Source organism: Hypanus sabinus, chromosome 16 (assembly GCF_030144855.1).
Source record: "Hypanus sabinus isolate sHypSab1 chromosome 16, sHypSab1.hap1, whole genome shotgun sequence".
Taxonomy (NCBI): Eukaryota; Metazoa; Chordata; class Chondrichthyes; order Myliobatiformes; family Dasyatidae; genus Hypanus; species Hypanus sabinus.
Genome location: NC_082721.1, coordinates 70794486 through 70816417, shown reverse-complemented (window position 1 = coordinate 70816417; position 21932 = coordinate 70794486). Strand labels below are relative to the sequence as shown.

At 42.0% G+C, this 21932-nt stretch overlaps 1 protein-coding gene and 1 long non-coding RNA gene across 2 annotated transcripts in view; one reads left to right on the top strand and one right to left on the bottom strand.

Moving 5' to 3' along the window:
• Positions 1-21932, top strand: part of pkn1a (protein kinase N1a) — a 139287-nt gene that overhangs the window by 74616 nt on the left and 42739 nt on the right. Inside the window, exons 11-14 of the mRNA XM_059992076.1 lie at positions 3705-3870; positions 6408-6519; positions 12227-12309; positions 15565-15640. Coding sequence (XP_059848059.1) covers positions 3705-3870; positions 6408-6519; positions 12227-12309; positions 15565-15640 — 437 coding nt within the window. The remainder of the gene's footprint in view (positions 1-3704; positions 3871-6407; positions 6520-12226; positions 12310-15564; positions 15641-21932) is intronic.
• On the bottom strand, positions 265-11944 carry LOC132406433 (uncharacterized). Its single transcript, XR_009516167.1, has 3 exons — positions 11905-11944; positions 10858-10929; positions 265-276 (listed from the first exon to the last, which is right to left on the bottom strand). It is a non-coding gene; the product is annotated as an uncharacterized LOC132406433 (long non-coding RNA).

Below are 21932 nucleotides of genomic sequence, written 5' to 3'. Positions count from 1 at the left end.
GACTACTAAACAGGTATATGGAGGAATTTAAGGTAGGGGGTTATATGGGAGGCAGGGTTAGAGGGTCGGCACAACATTGTTGGCCGAAGGGCCTGTAATGTGCTGTACTATTCTAGGTTCGATGTTGAACTCTTGATAATAGTTTTAAGTTCTTGCCTGTGAGTTCATTTTCCAGCAATTGTTGAATTGCTATCACCCGGTTCAATGGTTCAGTTTAATATCAGGGAATACGAAACCTGAAATCCTTACTCTTCACAGATGTCCATGAAACAGGGGCTAAAAACAAAGAATGAGAGACAGAAAACATTAAAACTCCAAAGACACTCCTCTTCTCTCCCACGCACAAGCAGCAGCAAAAAGCATCAACCCCCCACCACCCACCATGCAAGCAATAGCAGAGACACAAGAGACCATGATCTAGAGCCGATCAATAACTGCTGTCAAACAGGCTCTCTTTCTGTCTGTCTGTCTCTCACTAATGAGGGAGAGGTAGATATCGCTACTGCAGCAGAAGAGAGGGAGACCAACAGCTTGCTGTTCCGATGTTGCAATCTGCAGCGTCACTTATTCAAGTTCCCCTGACTCAAGGGCCTTCTTTCAACAGCAAATTCACTCATGTTACTAACCTTTCCATTTGATGTAAACTATCTTTAAGATGTAAATTTAGTCAGAAAAAGGATGCATATATGAAGACTAGGAAGCTGAAATTGGACAGGGCCTATGAGGAATATAAAGGAAATGAGAACAGAAGACAAAGAATGCAGAGACAAATGAGCCATGAAGTGTCCTTCATGAGTAGGATTAAATAGAATAAAAGTCATTTTATACACTCATTTAAAACAAGAGCGCGGGACCACTCATTGACAAAAGAGGACATTTATGCATGAGTGGTAGTTGTATTAAATGAATGCTTTACATCGATATTCACCAAGATGAAAAACTTGGAGAACAGCAAGATCATGAAGTACTATTCTGGCACAGCAGCATTCCAGGACATATTGATACGGTGGAGACAGTGTTGGGTTTTTCTTTAAGAACATTTAGAAGGATAAGTCACAGGGTCTGATGGATTATATTTGGGAGAGTCAACAGAAGGGATTGCTAGGGCCTGATTTTTCTCTAAGTTCTCACCAGCTTCAACATCATTCTAGAATTGTCAAGCTCTAATTTTAAATTTGGAGTGAACGTTCTGTTTGATTTCACCAGAGGAAATGGAGTTCTGCCAGCTCTCTAGAATCCAACCTGTTCGAACTCCTTGTATATCCTGTGAACTACACCCCCAGAATTGACACAATATTCCAGATGCAGTCAAAGCAGAGCTTCATGTAACTATAACATCTCTATCATTCATTTCCACTCCTGTCTTTGTAAGAAAAAGGCCATTCCATAACGATTTAGATCTTTAGAATGATCATTCTCTGCGGATGATCTTCTTCACACCCCACATCCCCTTCCTGGTGGGCAGTGCTCTTCGAAGTGTGGCTTCTTATGAATCCTCATTTCAGCTTTTTCACCATTGTTCCTTCTGGCTATCCATGCCCTTAGCTTGAACCCACTCTCTCCAGCCCTCTTTCTTGTGTTTAAGATACTCTTCAAAATGATATTATTTATTAAAATTTAGAGGTACAGTGCAGATCAGGCCTTTCTGGCCCTTTGAGCTGTGCTATCCTTTAACTGTAGGTAAATCATGGGACAATTTACAATGACCAATTAACCTGCTAACTGGTCTATCTTTGGATCTTGGGTGGAAACTGGAGCACCCAGAGGAACCCATGCCCAAATGGAATGGAATGTACCAATTAGCTGACAGAGGGCACTGGAATTGAACTCCAAACTCTGACACTCTGATCTGTAATAGTGATAGCTACACGTCTGTGGAGCCCGAGGCATAATTTAATCATGGGTCCTCATCATTCTATGTGTGACTTAAAATCGTATTTTGTCTGACATCACTTTTGTGCAGTATTTGCTTTATAAATTCAAGTGATACCCATCCACTAGCTTATTGTGATCTCTAAACTTGGAATCTTTAATTTTAGGGTTCTTCCATAATACTGGAACACAGAATGGTACAGCTCAAGAACAGGCCCTTCAGTCCATTATGCCCGTACTGTCCATAATGCCAAAATAAATAGTCCTGTCAGATCACCAGCAGGTTCTAAGAGTGGGCTCCCTCACATTTAACCCTCTGACTCTCAGTACAGGAGTCCCTCAGAGCTGTGTACTGAGTCCCCTCCCTTACTCCCTGTATACCCATGACTGTGTTGCCACCCCCAGCTCCAATCTGCTAATTCAATTTGCTGATGATACTACATTGTTTGGCCTTATCTCAAACAATTACGAGGTGACCTACAGGGAAGAAGTCATCTCTCTGACACAGTGGTGTCTAGAAAACAACCTCTCCCTCAATGTCACAAAAACAAAGGAGCTGGTTGTGGATTACAGGAGGAATGGAGATGGGCTAACCCCTATTGACATCAATGGATCTGGGGTTGAGAGGGTAAACAGCTTCAAATTCCTCAGCATCCACTTCACCAAGGATCTCAGGTAGTCTGTGCACACCAGCTGTGTTGTGAAAAAGGCACAGCAGTGCCTCTTTCAACTCAGAAGTTTGGTATGGGCCCCCAATTCCTAAGAACTTTCTACAGTGGCACAATTGAGAACATCCTGACTGGCTGCATCACTGCCTGGTATGGGAACTGTACCGCCCTTAATCGCAAGACTCTGCAGAGAGTGGTGCAGACAGCACAGTGCATCTGTAGTTGTGAACTTCCCATAATTCAGGACATTTGCAAGGATAAGTGTGTAAAAAGGATCATTGGGGACCCAAGCCATCCCAACCACAATCTATTCTAGCTGCCACCATCCGGGAAATGGTACTGCAGCATAAAAACCAGGACCAACAGGTTTCGGGATAGCTTCTTCCACCAGGCCATCAGACTAATGAAGTCATGCTGATATGAGTATACGCCATATTACATTGTTCTATTTATTATGAATTATTGTAAATAACTATGATTGCACATTGCACATTTAGATGGAGACGTAACACAAAGATTTTTACTCATGTACGTGAAAGATATAAAAAATAAAGCCAATTCAACTCAGTTCAATTCACATGATCCATGTCTCCTTTCCCAGCATAATCATACGTCTATCTGAAAACCTCTTGAATACTGCCATCGTACCTACTTCCACCACCATCCCAGCAGCTAATTCCAGGCACCCACCACTCTGTGTAAGTCAAAAAACTTGCCCCACACATCTTTAAATTTTCTCCTTCTGCCCTTAAAAGCCATGACCTCTAGTGTTCAGCATCAACCTTTTTACCCTGGGAAAGAATTCTACTTCAGGTAGAGATTTAGAAGTTTTGTACTTTGTACTTTTCATCATTTAATTTTAGTTTTGCCCGCTTCCTTAATCTGGCAGTGCCCCTTTGTAATTTACTGTTCACACCTACCGTTTTACTCAACTCCCTTCTCAGTGTCATCAGCAGACCTGACCTGATTTCCCCAAGTTGTTGACAAGATTCATCACTTACGAATGTGTATCAGAAGAGTGTTTGAGATGTGCTTTGAGAGTTTTCAATATAAGACCTGTAGGTGTATTTTGGAATGAAGTTCAGAATTGCTGGATATTTTGTCATAAACAATACATGTGCTCCCTAATCCTACTAATCATCTACCCAATGTATTGTGTTTTAGGGAAGGCTTTCCTTCGAGCTCCTCAGATGAATATCAACATTGCTACTTGGGGTCGATTGTTGAGAAAAGCATTTCCTACTGTCAACTCCACTGGGACGTACAGTCCTTCGTCTTATATGGCTGCTGTCTCCGAGGGTCGGCAGTCACTATCCAACAATATGCCTGGGTAAGTTTCTTTACCTTATGTATACAGTGCTGGATTTCCCATCATAATTTATTGATGGATTATTTACATAATTTGGACTGTTTCTCTGCTTTTGCCCAGTCTCACAGCTCACTTGGATGGAACTTCTGCCACTTTACCCACTCTAAACTTTTTGTCCTGTTAAACACTCAGCTCTCTCTGATTCACCAAGAGTTTTGGTTCCTGATTATCCATCCTCTTGAAGATGTCATCTCCAGCACCTCTTTCTTCCTCCTTGATCGTGATTCCATTCAGTTTAATTTAATTTTTATTTGAATATATTGGGAAATGAATAAGGGTAGAACATATCAAAAGAGTCTTTCCTTATTAGATCAGTATAAAAATGGCAGGTTATGTTGCAGTTTTACACTGGATAACCACACTTGGAGTATTGTGTGCCACACTATTGGAAGGATGCAATTGTACTAGAGAGAGTGCAGAGGAAGTTCACCAGGATGTTGCCTAGAGGTCTTTAGTTACAGGGAGAAATTGGGCTGGTCCTTTCCTGAAGTGAAGGAAAATGAGTATTTATGGAAAAGAGTACAGTCAATATTTTGGACTGAGACCCTTTATCAGGACCTGATGAAGGGTCTCAGCCTGAGACATTGACTGTACTCTTTTCTATAGATGCTGCCTGGCCTGCTGAGCTCCTCTAGCATTTTGAATGTGTTTCTTGGATTTCCAGCATCTGCAGATTTTCTCTCGTTGGTCTTGTGGGTGAAATCTGTGTTGTGGCTCTGGGAGGAGATCTGTACCAGAGAAGAGGCTGTTGAGTAGGCCCCTTGCAATGGTTTTTGTGTCTTAGCCAGTATGCAGTTGGATTTTCTTCTCTCTTGCATCTAAGAACTCCTGGGACATTGTCAACTTCCTAGAAGAAGGAGATGTGATCAAAAATTCTCATCAGAGTAGTTCTCTGTTGTATTTTAGTACTTCAGCGGAGATTTCATCTCCTGCAGAGGCACTGTTATTATTTTGAGATAACGGATGCTATTTCCAACCTCTTGCTCGGCTGGTGTAGAATCCATGTTGTGGCAGGTGGTGTGCTGTGGAATGGAATCAAGGACACTTGTATCACAAAGTCTTGATTGAAATGCTTACTGCCTCACTTGTCTTTGATAAACTGTGCAAGACTGCAGTGTGGTCTGTCCTTGGGTGGTTCAGTCATAGATGGCTTTGGCAGTGCTGAAGAATCAGTGCGTGTGGGTATCAGCTGCACAATTTCCTCTCTCTGTCTGGTCTTCAGCTCGTGATCTTTTTGTTGGATGTTGGTCTTCATGTGCTCGTAGAGTCTCTTTACTCTTGAGAATCCTTCCATTCTATTTCACATCTTGTTCCTCTCTTGGCACAGCCTTGGTGATACTACACCTGGAGCTCCTTACCTAAATAAGTTATTCTTAGCATCTGGAAAAACTACTTCAGGCCAGTACTCTCTGGAGTTTAGAAAACTGAAGTGTTTCTTAAAACGTACAAGATTGTTATAAGGTTAGGTTGCCCCCTACCAGGTTTCTCTTGAACTCTTAGTCACAGTCTCAGATTGAGGGGAGGCCATGGATTGAGATGAGGAACATTTTTCTCATAGCAGAAGGCCTAGATTGCAACCTCCTGCTCTTGATTTTAAGAAGCTGAAAAATGAACTGCTTCATCCTTCACAGATACTGCCAGACCTGCTAAATATTTGTAGCATCTTCTGACATAAAACAGCAGATGAGATAGCATCTGACAGACGAGAAAGATGGGTGTTGTATCTGGGAGGGAGTGAAGTATTAAGTTGCAGGGCGGCTGGGGAGTGACAACACACAAGTAAAAAGCTTTAATGAAGTAACAAAAAATATTGTAACTTATAGTATTTTGTATTATAATTCAAATTGTAATTGTTATGTCTGCACTGTACTTCTGCCACAAAACAACAAATCTCATGATTTATTTTATGACAATAAGCCTAATTCTGATTCTGAATCAAATGTAATTGTAACTAAATGGTCTAAAGTAATATAGTTTGGTGATGTTATGAAAAGGCATGCCTACCACAAACAAGTTGATAAGAGCCTTTAAAGGAGGTGTAGTGGTGTTGCCATCAGTGTTACTGCTGCACATTTCCAGTGAATCGGGTTCGATCCTGATCTCTGGAGCTGCCAGTGGGGAGATTGCACATAGATTCCCCCCTGCTCCGCTATCTCCTTGTCACTTCCCAAAGGAATGGTCGTGTGGTGGGTTAACTGGCTGCTGTTGGTCAGTGATGAGTCAGCGGGCTGGTGAGAGAGACCAGGTCTCTGCAGAAGTGGGATTGATGGGATTGCTTATAGAGCCAATATAAACAATGGTGATTAGCCCCTCTGTCAAATTGAAATATGCAGAATTGTTTTTTATAAAGTGGAGAAGTTTTGTAAAGAAATAGTGTGGAAGAAGATGGCACAGAGACCGACTTTGAGTGACTTTCAGTGTTCAGTGATGGTACTTCGAACAATATCTGTCCTAGCTGACTACATAGTCACCCACTGATGGAGCTTCTCTTGTTTTAGGGACATGTCATTTGAGAAATTGACATTAGATTTGCCAGATGAACCTTCGAGCACACCTCGGAAAGCTTCCCTGGATTCACGAAGCAGCCACAATGGAGAGAGGCCAATGCAGGTTGGAAACTTTTCTATTTTAGCACAAATCACAATTGTGAGGAACAGCATTCATTAAAAAATGGATACCTCAGTAAATTCCAGGCTTGGTCCTTCTGAAGGTTATGCTGCCATCTTTCCTGTAACTTCGAATATCTGCAGTCAGATCTTGGTCCTGAGACAGATTTCTCATTATGAAAGCAAATTCTGAAATGATCTCTTGTCTCTGAGACTGAGGTACAGCATCTCTCTTCAGATTCTTAGTAACCTTTGATCCCAAGGGGAATTGCTAATCGCAATGCCAGCATTCTAACTGCCTGTTTTTGGCTTCTCTATTAAGGTTGCCCAGTCCTAATGGCCTCAGCTTTTCTGATGCTATTGATCTCATCTTTGTTAACCTTGAGAGTCATAGTGTCATTAAAAAAAGTACAGCGCAGAAAAAGGCCCTTCAGCCCACCTAGTCCACACTGAACTGTTATTCTGCCTAGCCCCATTGACCTGTACCTGGGCCATAGCTTTCCTCACCAACATATTGTCCATGGCACTGTCAATTGAAATTGTTATTATTTGGTTGACATAATTTATTTTATGCTTTGGTGAAGTATGCTGGGATGTTTTCATACAATAATGCGATATAGTGTAGGCAATTGCTATGAAATTTTCATTGAGACCAAGGAACAGCTTAAGAGAATGGCTGGCAATAAGGATTTAGGTGCTCCTTGAAAGTTACCAGTTAACTGATTCATCTTTGTCCCTCAATCATATAAAGGTGTATCAGGTCTCTGCTCAGCCTCCACCACACCAATTAAAACATCCCAGGTTTGTCCAACGTCTCCATATTGCACATGCCCAAATGCAGAATACCGCAAACCTCTTCTACATCTTCTCCAAAGCTTCAACCTCTTTCCTATAATGCAACCTGTAGAATTGAGTGCAGGCTCCAGACTGAGTCTAACCAGAGTTCCATAAAATTCCTGATTCCTGAGCTCAATACCTTGTAAAGGCATTGTGCCTACTTTACTACCCTATCAACCGACGAAGCCACTTTTGGGGAGATTTGAATTAGACTCCTGTTAACATTGCTAGGGGTCTTGCCATTAACAGTGTACTGTCCTTTTACACTTGATCTCCCATCATGCAACACTTCACACTTGGATGAATTAAGTTCCATTTGCTATTTTTCCATCCATCTGCAACTTATCTACAGTATTGTGCAAAAGTCTTAGGTGCCCTAGATTTTTAATATACATTTTGTTTTAGATGTTTATTTTTTAGTCTTCTATAATAGTGTCAGTAGAAAAGAGCAAATTTTAGATTTCCAGACTTTTAATTTTCCAAAACTTAAATGTTACAGAGAATTTTTTGTATTTTGTTAAAGGAACTAACATTTTAAGTAATAGAACACATTTCAAATGAAAACTTGATTATAGGTATGTAACCCAGTGCATGATTTTTAAAAAGATAACAAAACAGATGCTACTAATCAATGACATAATGAGTTGAATGAACTACACTGATTAACTGAAACAGAAATGGGTGTAGAAGGAATCAAACTTTGCGGAGGACAACCAAACTGAAAGATGAGGGTGTGGTGGATATGGCAGTTTTACCTTCAAATCATCAGTTCTTATGGCATGGAAAGAGCGAGCATAGCAACAAGACACAAGGTGGTCATTCTGTATTAGCAAAGTCTCTCCGAAGCAGAAATTTCGCGGCATACGGGAGTTCCAAGATGGCTGTCCAAGCTCTTCTGAAGAAGCACAAAGAAATGGGTAAGGATGAGGTCCAGAAATGCAGTGGTTGGCCATGGAAACTAAGCACAGCAGATGACGGACACATCAAACTGGCGTACCTTTGAAATCAGAAGGAGACCAGCACTGCTATGAGCTTTGAACTCACAGAAACCACTGGAACCCAAATACACCCCTCTACAGTCCAGAGAAGTCTTGTCAGAAGTGGTCTTCATGTAAGAGTCATAGCTAAAAAGCCATTCCTCCGAAGTGGGACCAAAGCCAGGAGCCTCACCTATGCACAAAAGCACCAAGACCAGGATGCTGAACAATGGCAGCAAGTGCTCTGGACTGATGAGTCAAAATTTGAATTGTTTGGCTCAAGCAGAAGGCATTTTTTTCTGCAGAAGAGCTGGAGAGTGCTTCATGGATGAGTGTCTTAAACCCACAGTGAAGCACTGCAGTGGTTCCCTGTGGGTTTGGGGCAAATGGAGTTGGTGATCTGGTCAGAATTAGTGGAATCCTCAATGCTGAGAGATACAAGCAGATTCCCATTCATCACACAATAAGATCAGGGAGGCATCTGATTGGTCCCAACTTTACTCTGCAGCAGGACCCCAAACACAGCTAAGGTTATAAAGAACAATCTTCAGCAAAAAGAAGAACAAGGAATTCTGCAACTGATGGTATGGACTCCATGGTGCCCTGATCTCAACATCATCGAGGCTGTTTGGGATTACCTGGAATCAAGCAGGACAAACAAAGTCTGCAGAAGAACTGTGACAAGTTCTCCAAGACACTTGAAGCAACCTACCAGATGATTTTCTTATAAAACTGCACAACAGTGTACTTAAGAGAATTGATGCAGTTTTAAAGGCAAATGGTGGTCACACCAAATATTGATTTGATTTAGATTTTACTGCTCTTTATAGTAAATTTCCTGATATTTAAAAACTTTTCGTTATTTTTGAAAGCATCTTCACTTTACGCAACTTTTTTAACTTTTGCGCAGTACTGCATATCCTGCTGTATCATTTGGCAAGCTACTACATGATCCACAACATCGCCAATCTTTGTATTCTCTGTGAACTTACTAACCTACTTATCCATGTTTTCACCCAGAGAAATTCACATAAAATGCTGGAGGATCTGTGTATTGATCAAGATTTCCAGCGCTTACAGAACCTCTTTGTTTACATGTTCATCCAAGTCATTTATATATACAATCAGTGGCTGCTTTATTAGGTACCCCCTGTATCTAATAAAGTGGGCACTCAGTATATGTTCATTGTCTTCTGCTGCTTCAGTCTATTCACATCAAGGTTTGACATGTTGTATATTCAGAGATGCTCTTCTGCACACCAATGTTGTAACACATGGTTATTTGATTTATTGTCATCTTCCTGTCAGCTTGAACCATCCTGGCCATTCTCCTCTGACCTCTCTCATTAACAAGGCATTCTCACCTACAAAACTGACGCTCACTGGGTTTTTTTTTTCCCGCACCATTCTCTATAAACTCTAGGGACTATTATGCATGAAAATCTCAGGAGGTCAGCAGTTTCTGAGATGCTCAAACCACCCCGTCTGGCACCAACAGCCATTTCACAGTTAGTCACTTGGATCACATCTTTCCCCATTCTGGTGTTTGGTCTGAACTACAACTGAACCTCTTGACCACATTTGCATACTTTTATGCGTTGCGTTCTTGCCATGTGATTGACTGACCAGCTATGTGTATAAATGTCCAAATGTAGCTGATAAAGTGGCCACTGAGTGCATGTCACATACAACCAGGGCTTCAGTATGGATCCCTGGGAAACACCACTAGTCACAGATTACCAGCCAGTATATCGACTGCTACACTCTGAATCTTAAATGTCCAGGTCACCGTGGATCCCAGGAATCCAAATCTTTGAGAAGAGCCTTACCAAAACCCACCATTCACAGTTTAGTGGAATGCTTTTGGGAAAAAAATGTCTGAAATGCAGTAATTGATATGTCAATCCAATGCTTATGGTTTTTTTTAATATCTTGTATTCTTCAATGCAGTCTGTGATATTGCAGTGTTACAGGCAACTTCAGGTATGGGTTCGACCTGCATGGACCACAGGCTGTAGCTTCACTCTACTTGGGTCAAGGCTGGGCTACATCTAATGTTCTCATTGCTACATAGTTTCTGTCCTAGTCCTGTTAGCTGTTTAGAGATGGTAGTTCTGGCATGGGTGAATCTTTCTTTTATAGCTCAGCATTTTTTCCACTTCTGTATCGTGCTTTTGATGTGAACCTCTTAGTGCATTCATTTCCAAATCTATCTAGTCAATTTTTAGTTATTGTTGCAGTCTGGTGTTGTTTTTCTTTGAAACCTGGTTTAGTAATGCTTCTGTAAGAATATGATAGTCTACAGTTTGATCAGAGTTCTCCTGTGCTATAGGCAGGACCTTGACACTCCCCTGGTACCTGTGCTGGACCACCTCTTAGAATTTCTGTCCCCTGTCAACCCTTCCTCAAACTGTTTGCTGCTTTCATGCTGACTACACTGAACTTGAAGGATGTGGTAGCATTGGACTCGGTCAGAAAGAATGTGGCAGCATTAGAGATCTTGCGAAAGAGCTTTATCTGGCTGTTACCTGGAATGGAGGGCTGTGGTTCCAAGGAGAGATTGGAAAGGCTGGGCTTTTCCCTCTCTGGAATGTAGAAGGCTGAGGAGAAACATTATAAAGGTTTATAAAATCGTGAGGCACATGAATAGAGCAGTTGGTCACAGACTTTTTCCCCCAGAGTAAAGAAATCTAAAGCTATAGAGCACAGATTTAAGTTGAGGGCCAGGAATTTAATTGAGATCTGCGGGGCATGTTTGTCACACAGAGGGTGGTGAGTATATGGAATGAACTACCAAAGGAAGTGGCTGAGGCAGGTACAACATTTAAAAAAACACGAAGTGCACTGCAGATGCTGTGGTCAAATCAAGACGTACAAAAAAGCTGGATGAACTCAGCAGGTCGGGCAGCATCTATTGAAAGGAGCAATCAATGTTTTGGGTTGGGACCTTTCGTCAGGACTAAAGGAGGGGCAGGGGCCCTATAAAGAAGACAACATTTAAAAGGCATTTGGTCAAATACTTGGAAAGGTTTAAAGGGATAAGGACAAATGGGGCTATTGTAGATAGGCATGGAGGTTGGCATGGATGAGGCGGGCTGAAACATCTGTTTCTGTTTGGCACATTAATCTGAAAATTCTTTTTGCTGCACTAGTCCTCTGGGACCACATCTGTGGTAAAGTAGGATACAAAGATCACAGTCAAAGACCCAACGATCTCCTCTCTTGCCTCTCTCAATAATGTGGGTGGTGAATGAAGTGCCAATCGTCCTGACTTGTTAAACTACTTGAGTGTTAGGTGCACACTCATTCAGGCAGGCAGAGCAGCCCATCACTCTCTGGCATTCTGCTTTTGTTAGGTGGGTTTCCAGCTTGTTTTACTGAGTGTGTTAACCTAGTTTTGACATGTTCTTATAGTCTATGACAGAAGCAGCTGTGTGGTAAGGAATCAGGACTTTAATTATCTGTTTTAAACTGCAGATTGCTTTGGTGCTTCAAACTCTTGTGTTGCATTCCTGGAAAATTTATTGTCAGAAGGAAAACTGTTTGAAAATGCATAATTAATATTGTAAATGTACCTCAGTCCTGTGGGCCAGTGTAAACTAAGCTGGGCTCTGCTTATTGTCATACGGCCTTTAGTGAGCAGAGAGCTGCAGTTCTTGATGCAGGTTCCAAAATCTGACCTATGTGCGCTGCAAGACCACCTTCAAAGTAAATTAAAAACAAAATAAACTTCTGACAGAGCAGAAGGCTCCTGTGAAAACCATTTAGTTCAACAACATTGGACATAGCTTCATACTACTGGCTTAACTTCTTAAAAACATAAAACAAGTGATCTGCAAATATTGTTTCTTTTAGTGCCTAATAATATTTTTATATCCATTTGTTTATCCATCACAGACCAATGAGACTGATGTCAATCAAACTGCTTCTCCACGAAGGCGGATTTTATCGTCGTCTGACACAGAAGATAAACAACAGAGGTATCTTTGTTTTGCATTGTGATTAAATCAGAGTAACTTGAGGGTATTTGTTATACTCAGGGTGCAGGTGTTGTAGAGTACCGAGGACTTTCTTTGTCATTCTCAAGATGTAGGTGTTGCTGGTAAGGCTAACATGTAATCTCCATCCATATTTACTCTGAGATAGAGTCATTCAGTATGGAAACACCAGGTTTAAGCTGACCAACATGCCCGTCTAAGCTAGTTTCATTTGTGGCCTTTAGAACAACCACGGCTATCTAAACCTTTCCTATCTGTGTACCCGTCCAAAAGTTGTGATTGTATGTGCCCCAACTACTTCCTCATGTCAGCTCATTCCCCAAAAGTTGATGCCTGTGATTAGAAACTTTCAGGAAAGTCGATGAAGGCAGGGTGGTAAATGAGATTTATATGGAGTTCGGTAAGGCAATTGATAAGGTTCCTCATGATGAGCTAAGCTGGGATCCAGGGAGAGCTGACTAATTGTTCACACAATTGGTTGGATGGTGGAAAGAAGGAAGTGATGGTGAAAGTTATTTTTTTCTTGGACTGGAGGCCTATGACTAGTGGTGTGCCTCGAGTTCTCATCTGTTTCAGTGATTTGAACAAGAATGTACAAGGCATGGTTCATAAGTCTTAATTCACTAAATTCTTGGTATAGAAATATTGAAGAAGGTTATCAAAAATTACAGGGAGATGTTGATCAGCTGAGTAAATGGGCTGAGGAATGGCAAACGGAGTTGAATTCAGGCAAGTGTGGGGTGTTGGTCAAATCCAGCTAGCTCTTTCACAGTGAACAGCAGGACTAAGGTTGTGTTGTAGAACCGAGGGACCTGGGACCTTGGAGTAGAAGCCAATAGTTCACTGAAAGTGGAATCACAGCTAGAGACAATTGGAAGAGTACATGAACTGGAAAGGTTTAGAAGGTCATTGCCCAAATGCTGGTTAAAGGGACTCATTTGGATGGAGTACCCTGGTCAGCTTGAGCCAATTGGGCCATGCAGTATAACTGTGAGTCAAGTTCCTGTTAAAGCGTTTGTGCTTGTGCTACTGCTAACAGTTTGATATGACTGAGGCTATGCCAGACTATATTGCAGTCTTGAGTTGCACACAAGCTTCAAACTTGACTGGAAGTTGCATCTTACGTTTGGGCTTTTACCACCTTAACTGAATCTAAATTCCCTGTCATAAAGGTATTTAAAATATGTATATATATTTGAAACCCCACTTGTTTCCTTAGCTGTGTAAATCCAGGGAGCGCACACTTCAGTCCTGTAAAACCCACGAGATTGAGACGGTTCTCCTACCCCAGACCCTGGTTTGTGTGGATGCTGTGTAATTTGCAACCCTGTGCCAAGGAACAACAGACAGCGCACTGCCCATTGTAATTAAAGTCAAATGTGCGCCATTTGGAGCTCAATTGACTGATCCTCAGTCGATCTTGCCGCCCAGCTCCATCGAATCACCATCTCCCTACCAGGCTGTATTCTCCAGCGTCTTCTCTCTTCATCTCATGTCGAACAAAAACCCAGCTCACATTCCAAAATATCCTTTATCTCTAACCATAACCCAAACGCTGCTTCTACAGAAAGACCATTACGTTAGCACTTTACAGGAAGGATGTGATAGAACCAGGAAGCTGTGAAGGGAATTTACAAGGATCTTGTCATGGCTGATAGCAAGGATATTGTTAAAACTTTGGGAGGAGACTGGCTTGCCTGCAGTTTTCTTCATTGGAACACCAGATGCTGAACTATAATCATGACATAGACATCAGAGACTGTAGTTGTTGGGACCTGGCACAATACACAAAGCACTGGAGGAACTCTGAGTCAGGCAGCATCTGTGGAGGGAAATGGATATTCAATGTTTCGGGCAAGGATCTGTCATCTCGAATGAAAGAAAGAGGGGAGATAACCCAGGTAAAGAGGAGAGGGACAAGTAAACTGGTGAGTTCAGGGAGGAGAACAGTGATATCCTGAAACATATATTACAGAAGTCAAAGTGTTGGTGGTGTTGATGTGCAAAAAGGTGAATAATTCCACGGAATCTGACCAAGTGTGTTCGAGAACATTGTGGGAAGTAAAGGAAGAAATCACTGAGGCCTGTATCACTGTTAGCTATACATTGGGTAATTGAAGACTGGAGTGTAGCTAATGTGCCATTATTTAAGAAGGACACTGAGCAGGCCAGTGGACCTTACATTAGTGGATAAAAAGTTACTGGAGAGAATTCTGAGAAGCAGAGTCTATATGCATGTGGAAAGGCAAAAGGTGATTAGCAATAGTGACAGTGTGGCTTTGTGTGCAGGAGATCATGTCTCATGAAGTTGATTCTGTTTTTGAAGTGGTAACCAAAAAGATTGACGACCACTACACTGGCTGTGACCTAATCAAAGTTTTTCTAAAAATCTCTGCTGCTCTTTGCCTATAATCTAGCTAATGAAGGCCAGCATTACATACCTCTCCTTCACTGCCATAAGTACCTGTGCTGCCACCTTTAGGAATTTTGGACTAGTACATCAAGGTTCCTTTGCCCTTTGTTCCTCAACACTCGCTGGACAAGTAGCATTGATTGTACCAATCTAAATGGTAATAGTTGTTTGTTTACTGCCATTCAGAACTTTTAATGTCATTTTCAATCTTCCATAGTAGTGAACTCATTCTTTATATCAGCTTAGGTTTAGTTTGCTTAGTTTGAACTAAGTCACTTGCAGTCCTCAGTCACTTAATATTCGCCCTTTAACAGCCATTTTATTTTAAATGTTTATCTCATTGCACAAAATTATATCTAAAATTGATCCTTTGTTCATTCCTCAACATACTATTTAAACTACATCAGTTAATATACCTGTCTTAATTTAGCTTACTTTTTAATTAGTATTTACTTGGGTGGTTATTGATTATTTTGTCACATTTTTAATTGAGTTTCTAAGTACCATTTTTGGAAATGTATCGTGGATTAAAACTTGGAGCATTGGGACAGATTTTAGAGGGGAATTAAGAAAACTCTCTTTACCCATGAAGTAGTTACATCTGAACTTCACTGGACAAGAGTAAGGAGGCAAAATTCCTCATCAAAATTAAAAAGTTGAAGTGCCACATGAACAGTGCCATCCATCCATCTCTCTTCATTCAAATTGCACTTCTGCAGTTGTAAATTTAAATCTAAGTGCCAGTGTCATGGTCTCCTTAACAAAGAATAAACTAGATTTTGACCATCATTTGCATGACGTGTGTTTCCTCTTTCTCCACACAGTGTACCTCTCAAACCTTCGTTGAGTCTACACGATTTCAAATTCATTGCCGTTCTGGGAAGGGGACATTTTGGAAAGGTAAGGATTCTCGTGTTAGAGAGCCACTTGGCAGGACTCCAACTGGGTTGTAGTTTGTTCTTTTTGCAAATCTGTCCTTGTGCATTATTGAGTCACTTATAAAGCACCCTTAACATTGAAAAGTGCATTAGAAATTATTTCATAAAGTGATTAGGGTTGTAATCAGAGGCGATAGATTGTTGTGTGAGGCCAGGCTATACGGAAGAGTTAGAGGAAGACAGCGGGATGGGACTGGACAGAGATTTCAGCAGATCCAGGCTGAGGCTGGGACAAGGTGAAATTTGGGCATAATTAACTTGGAGATAATAGGACTGTGTATTGAGTTCTTGGGGGGGGGGGAAGTTATTGTTGTGGATGAACAGAAACACAAATGTGCTGGAGGAACTCGGCAGGAGAAGCCACATCTCTGGAGAGGAATGAACGGTGGTGAATGTACATATTAGATCAGGAGCTGAAGAAGAGATGTCATCATCAGGCTTAAGGATGGATTCATTTCTAGTCAGTATTTTTGTGTTTCTGAGATGGGTGCTGAGGCTGATGTGGGGATTTACATGGATGAGGCAGGAGGGACCTGCCTTGCACTGCAAGGCCTCAGGGTCCCAAATTGTCAATTAACATCCCAAATGCTCCATCTCTACTGTGAGTGGTCATTACCCAGAGATTCCCAGGAGTCTGTGATGATGTTGGCTTTAGGCACATGTTGACCAGAGGAATTGGAATGAAGGGCTAGCTTCTGGAATATAGTGTGGGGCATGTGTTTGACATGCTGTGTGACTGTAACCAGGTCCCCACTATTGATTATAAGTTTGGTTCACTTGTTTCTTCGGTGAATTTAGAGGATTTAGCAGACATTTTGTTCTGTCATTTTTTTTCCCCTTTGCTTGAAATGCTTGTGTCAGGAAGTCGAGATCTCAGAAGCATGTTGAAGGACAGGAATCACTGCCGTGACTGCTACAAGTTTTGTGCCAAGTCTGAAACGCTGGAGCAAGGTGACTTGTTAAAAGCTGCTCCCTGCAGATTCACATATTACTAGTTACAATCATTGTACTCTTAAGTTGAAATTCTCTGTCTCTAAGACCTGCAGTGCACTGTTTTGGTAGCTTTTGTACTTTATTCTGCATTGTTATTGTTTTACTTTATTCTAGCTCAGTGCATCATGTAGTGATTTAATCTGTATAAACAATATGCAGGATAAGCTTTGCGCGGTAACTTGGTACATGTGACAGTAATAAACCAATCCCAACTTAAGTAACCTTTTCTTAATTAGACCAAAGGTGGTTGATTTCACATCTTAAACACAAGATCTTAAACTCCAGAACAACATACCCAGAATGCTAGAGGAACTCAGCAAGTCAGGTAGCATCTATGGAAATTAATAAACAGTTGGCATTTCGAGCTACGACCCTTCATCAGAATCCCCTTCCTTTCCAGTCTTGAAGAAGGGTCTCAGCCTGAATCGTCAACTGTTTATTGATTTCATATCTGTCTCACCAACCTGGAGATATGGGAAGTGGTTTTCAAAGGTTCGTGATAGCTTTGAGCTTAGTCCTTGAGCATGTGTTCATCGAGTTAAACGGCAAGGAAACATGAGTTAAAGTTAAAGTCTGTCCCGAGCCTTATACTTATGCTGGTTTCCGTGGCGTGAAGCGACCGAGAGTACAAGACTCCTCTGATCCTGAATGTCAGTGGGCTGGGCCATGAATGTTGAAAACTGTTGGCATTCACAGCCCTGAAAACCCATTCATGTCACTACAGCTGGTGAGGTGCTGAGCTGTGTGCACCACCTCCATCTCAAGATCTTGCCTCTCAACACATGAGAGGTGAGTGATTGAAGCAAGGGTAAGAGCTGTTGTCAGAATTAATGTGGGAATCTGTTTAAAAACATCTTTTCACTCACCAGGTGCATGAACTGTGAAGGGATGCAGGAGGCAGCTACTGTTTTTGCTGACGTACAGCTTGTGAAACAATAAAGTACATTGAACAGGGACACCAGAGGTAGCAGCAGGAAGAGAAGTCATTGTGCATGGATCAGCATGTGAGGGCACGCTGACCCATGCTACTTGAAGTTCAGGGTGTGTTTGGCCGGTATGAAACAGAATAATTCAGATTTATCACTAAATAACTGGACCTCACAGTAGCTACCAGGACATTGAGGAAAAATATGCAGGTAAATTGAGGAAAGGTTCAAGAACAGCACAGTTGTTGTGGGTGACTTCAATTTCCTGATATTGATGCAACCTCCTCAGTCCAAGATGTTTAGATGGACAAAACTTGTAAGGTACATCCAAGAGGGTTTCTTAAATCAGTATGTAGATGGTTTCTTAAATCAGTATGTTGCTCTTCAGCAAGAGGAGGGACTGTACTGGACCTGGTGTTGGGTAATGGATCTGGCCAAGTGACTGACCTTTCACTAGGAGAACTTGGACAACACAATGTAAGCTTTAAAATAGCTATAGGCAAGTTTTCATATGGACCTTGCAGTCCTTACATAAATTAGAGCAGGACAAACTACAAGAGTGTGGAAAGCTTAGGAAAGTTAATATGGCTGCCTCGTCCCTATACACGTCTATCCTGCATCAGGAAGATGTTAAAGTTCTTTTTTTTTTTCCTGGACTGCAGATCTAACCAGTTTCCTTCCACCACCATACTCCTCCGTCTGGCATAACTGGTCCTCACACTCAGCGATTCCGCTTTTGGCTGCTCTCCCTCCAAACCCAAGATGTAACCATGGGCACCCACATGAGCCCCAGTTATGCCTGACTTTTTGTTGGCTGTATGGAACAATCCATGTTCCAAGCCTATACTGGTAACGTGCCCCAACTCTTTCTAAGTTACACTGATGACTGCTTTGGTGTTGCTTTAAGTTCCAGTTTAATTATCATTCAACTATACATAAATATAGCAAACGAGACAACACTGTACCGGGGCCAAGATGTAAAACATATTATCAACTGCACATAACACATAGCACTTAGCACATAACACTTAGCACAAATAACACATGTGGTTAGAATTTCCAAAAAACTTATAGCTACAAAGAAGGAAAAAATATATAGCACAAGAGTCCCTGAGTGGCATGACTATAGATTAATGTTAAATTCCTGGTCCAGCTTGTACTTCCACTGAGAAAACACCAGAGGGCAGCACCGAGATGGCCAGCTGTCAATCCTTTTTGGATTTCTGTGTGCCCTACAGAAATCTCTGCTATCTTCCACATTGTCTCTGACATCTCCACCCCTGGGTGACTGCACCCATGCTGAGCTCATCAATTTCTTCAACTTGGCCTCCAACTTCCATCCTTCCCTCAAAGTTACTTGGTCTGTCTCGAGAGACAGACAATCTACTGATATTTTTTTATGAACCTACTAAGTCTCACAACTATCTTGACCATATCGCTTCCCACTCTGTCACTTACAAAAATGGTATTCTCTTTTCTTTGTTCTTCCATCTCTGCCTCATCTGTTCTCAGGTTAACACTTTCCATTCTAGAGCATCAGAAATGCCCTCCTCCTTCCATCTCCATTTCCTGCCATGTCCCCTCACCCCATCCTTCTGCTACCATAACAAGTTTAGAGTTCCTCTTGCCCACCACACCATAAGCCTCCATATCCAGCACATCATTCTCTAACTTTCAACATCTACAATGGGATCCTAACACTAAGCACATCTTTCCATCCCTCTTCTCTTTGCTTTCTGAAGGGATTGCTCGACATCACTCCCTTATCCCACTCATTCTTTCCTACCGATTTCCCTGTGGCACTCATTCCTGCAAGTGCATCAGAAGCTGCATCTGTCCCAACACCACCTCATTCATCACTATTCTGGGCCCCAAACAGTCATTCCACATGAGTCTGTCAGGTTCGTTACTGTATCTGGTGCTGCTAGTGCAGCCTCCTTCACATTGACGGTACCCGACATCGATTGGGATATTGCTTTGTCGAGCACTTTCTCTCCAGCCACCACAATAGACAGTCTTTCCCTAGGTTCTCTCATTATAATTCTACGTCCCATTCCCATTCTAATGGACTTTCTCTACGGGCATGATGAGATTATACTTAGGTTGGAGGAACAGCACCTCATGTTCCATCTGGGTAGCCTCCATCCTGACAGTATGCACATTGATTTCTTTAACTTCTGCCAATTTCTTCCCCCTCCCCTTCTCTCTTTTTCCATTCTCCATTCTGGTTCCCTTCTCACCCCATCTCTTCTCCTCATCTGCACATCTTTTCCCACTGGTGCCCCTCCTCCTTTCCTTTTTCCCCACTCCCTCTCCTAAGGGTCTTGCTCTTAACAGTGTATTGGTTCTTTAAATTTGACCTACCAAGGTGTAACACTTCACATTTGATTGGGTTGAACTCCATCTGCCATTTCTCTGTCCACATTTGCATCTTGCTGTCTTCTTGGCCAGTCATCTTTGCTATTCACAATACCACCAATCTTCATATCACCTGCTAGCTTACTAACTGCCCATCTACATTTTCATCCAGGCCATTTATATACCTCACAAATGGCAGAGATCCCAGTACAGATCCCTGCAGAACACCTCTTACGACAGACCTCTAGCTAGAATAAGTCCCCTCAACCACTACCCTCTATCTTCTATGCGAAAGCCAGTTCTGAATCCAAATATCCAACTCACCATTGATCCGAAGCATCTTAGTCTTCTGGACAAGCGCCCCAAGAGGGACCTTGCCAAACTCCTTTCCAAAATCCAAAATCCGTGCAGACAACGTCTGCAGCTCTTGCAGTTCTACCATCATTAATCCCTCTCATCTCCGTGTGTCAAAATACTCAATCAAGTTAGTAAGACATTAACTTGCCCCGCACAAAGCCATGCTGGCTCTCCCTAATTAGGCCATGGTTTTCCAAATGCTTATGAATCCTATCCCTAAGGATTATCCCAAGTAACTGCCTTACCTCTGATGTAAGACTCACCTGTGTATAATTGCCAGGATTATGCCTGGTTCCCTTTTTGAATAATAGAATATTAGTTGCTTGTCAGTCCTTTGGGACTTTGCCTGTGGTAGCGAGGACACAAAGGTATTGGTCAAGACCCCAGCAGTCTTTTCACTTGCCACTTTCAGTAACCTGAGGTATACCCCATCAGGCCCTGGGGTTTTATCCACCTTAATGCTCTTTGAGATGCCCAACACAACCCCCTTTACCTCGGCGGACAAGCTCTGCATCCCATCAATGTCTTGTATCCTATGACAACTGCCTACACCATCCACAATTCCACCAACCTTCCATGTCATTTGCAAACTTACTAATGCACCCTTTCACTTCCGAGTCATTTATAATAAATTGGAAAGAGCAAGAATCCCAGATCAGCCCCTGCAGGACACCACATTGGTCACCGACCTCCAGGCAGAATATGCTCGATCTATGACCACCCTCTTCCTTGTGTAAGCAAACCAATCTGAATCCACGCAGCCACATTTCCCTGGATCCCATGCTTCCTGACTTTCTGAATGAGTCTACTACGGAGAACCTTATCAAAAGTCTCACTATACACCATGTCCATTGTGTTACTTCATCATTGTGCTTTGTCATATCTACAAAGAATTCAACCAGGCTCATGAGGCATAATCTGTTGCTCACAAAGCCATGCTGACTATGCCTAATCAGACTTTGCTTCAACAGATTTAAAAAAAATAAATAGGTATATGGAAAGGAAAGGAGTGGAGGGTTATAGGCTGAGTGCAGGTAGGTGTGAGTAAGCAATTGACATGGACTAGAAGGGCTGAGATGGCCTGTTTCTGTGCTGTTATTGTTATATATGTTATAAATACTTGTAAATTCTGACTCTAAGAATCCACTCCAATAGCTTGCCCTTCACCAAAGTAAAACTCACTAGATTGGAATTCCAAAGGTTATCCCTACTCCTTTTCTTGAGCAAAGGAATAACATTTACCACTCTCCAATCATCTGGTACTTCTCCTGTGGCCCCTGAGGACTCAAAGATCATCGCCAAGGGTGCAGCAGTCTCTTCCCTTGCTTCCTGTAATAACTTGTTTTGTTTCTCATCTGGTCTCAGGGACTTGTCTGTCCAAACAATTTTCAAAAATTCCATCACTTCCTCTGTTTCGATAGCGACATGTTTTAACATATCAGTTTGTTTTGTATGCTGTCCTCACAAATACCAAGGTTCTTCTCTAGTGAATACTGAAGCAAAATATTCATCAAGGACCTCCCCTACCTCCCCTGACCTCAGACACATGCTTTCTCTTCTATCCCTGATCAGGGTTGCCCTCACTCTGGTCATCCTCTGGTTATTCACATATGTGTGGAA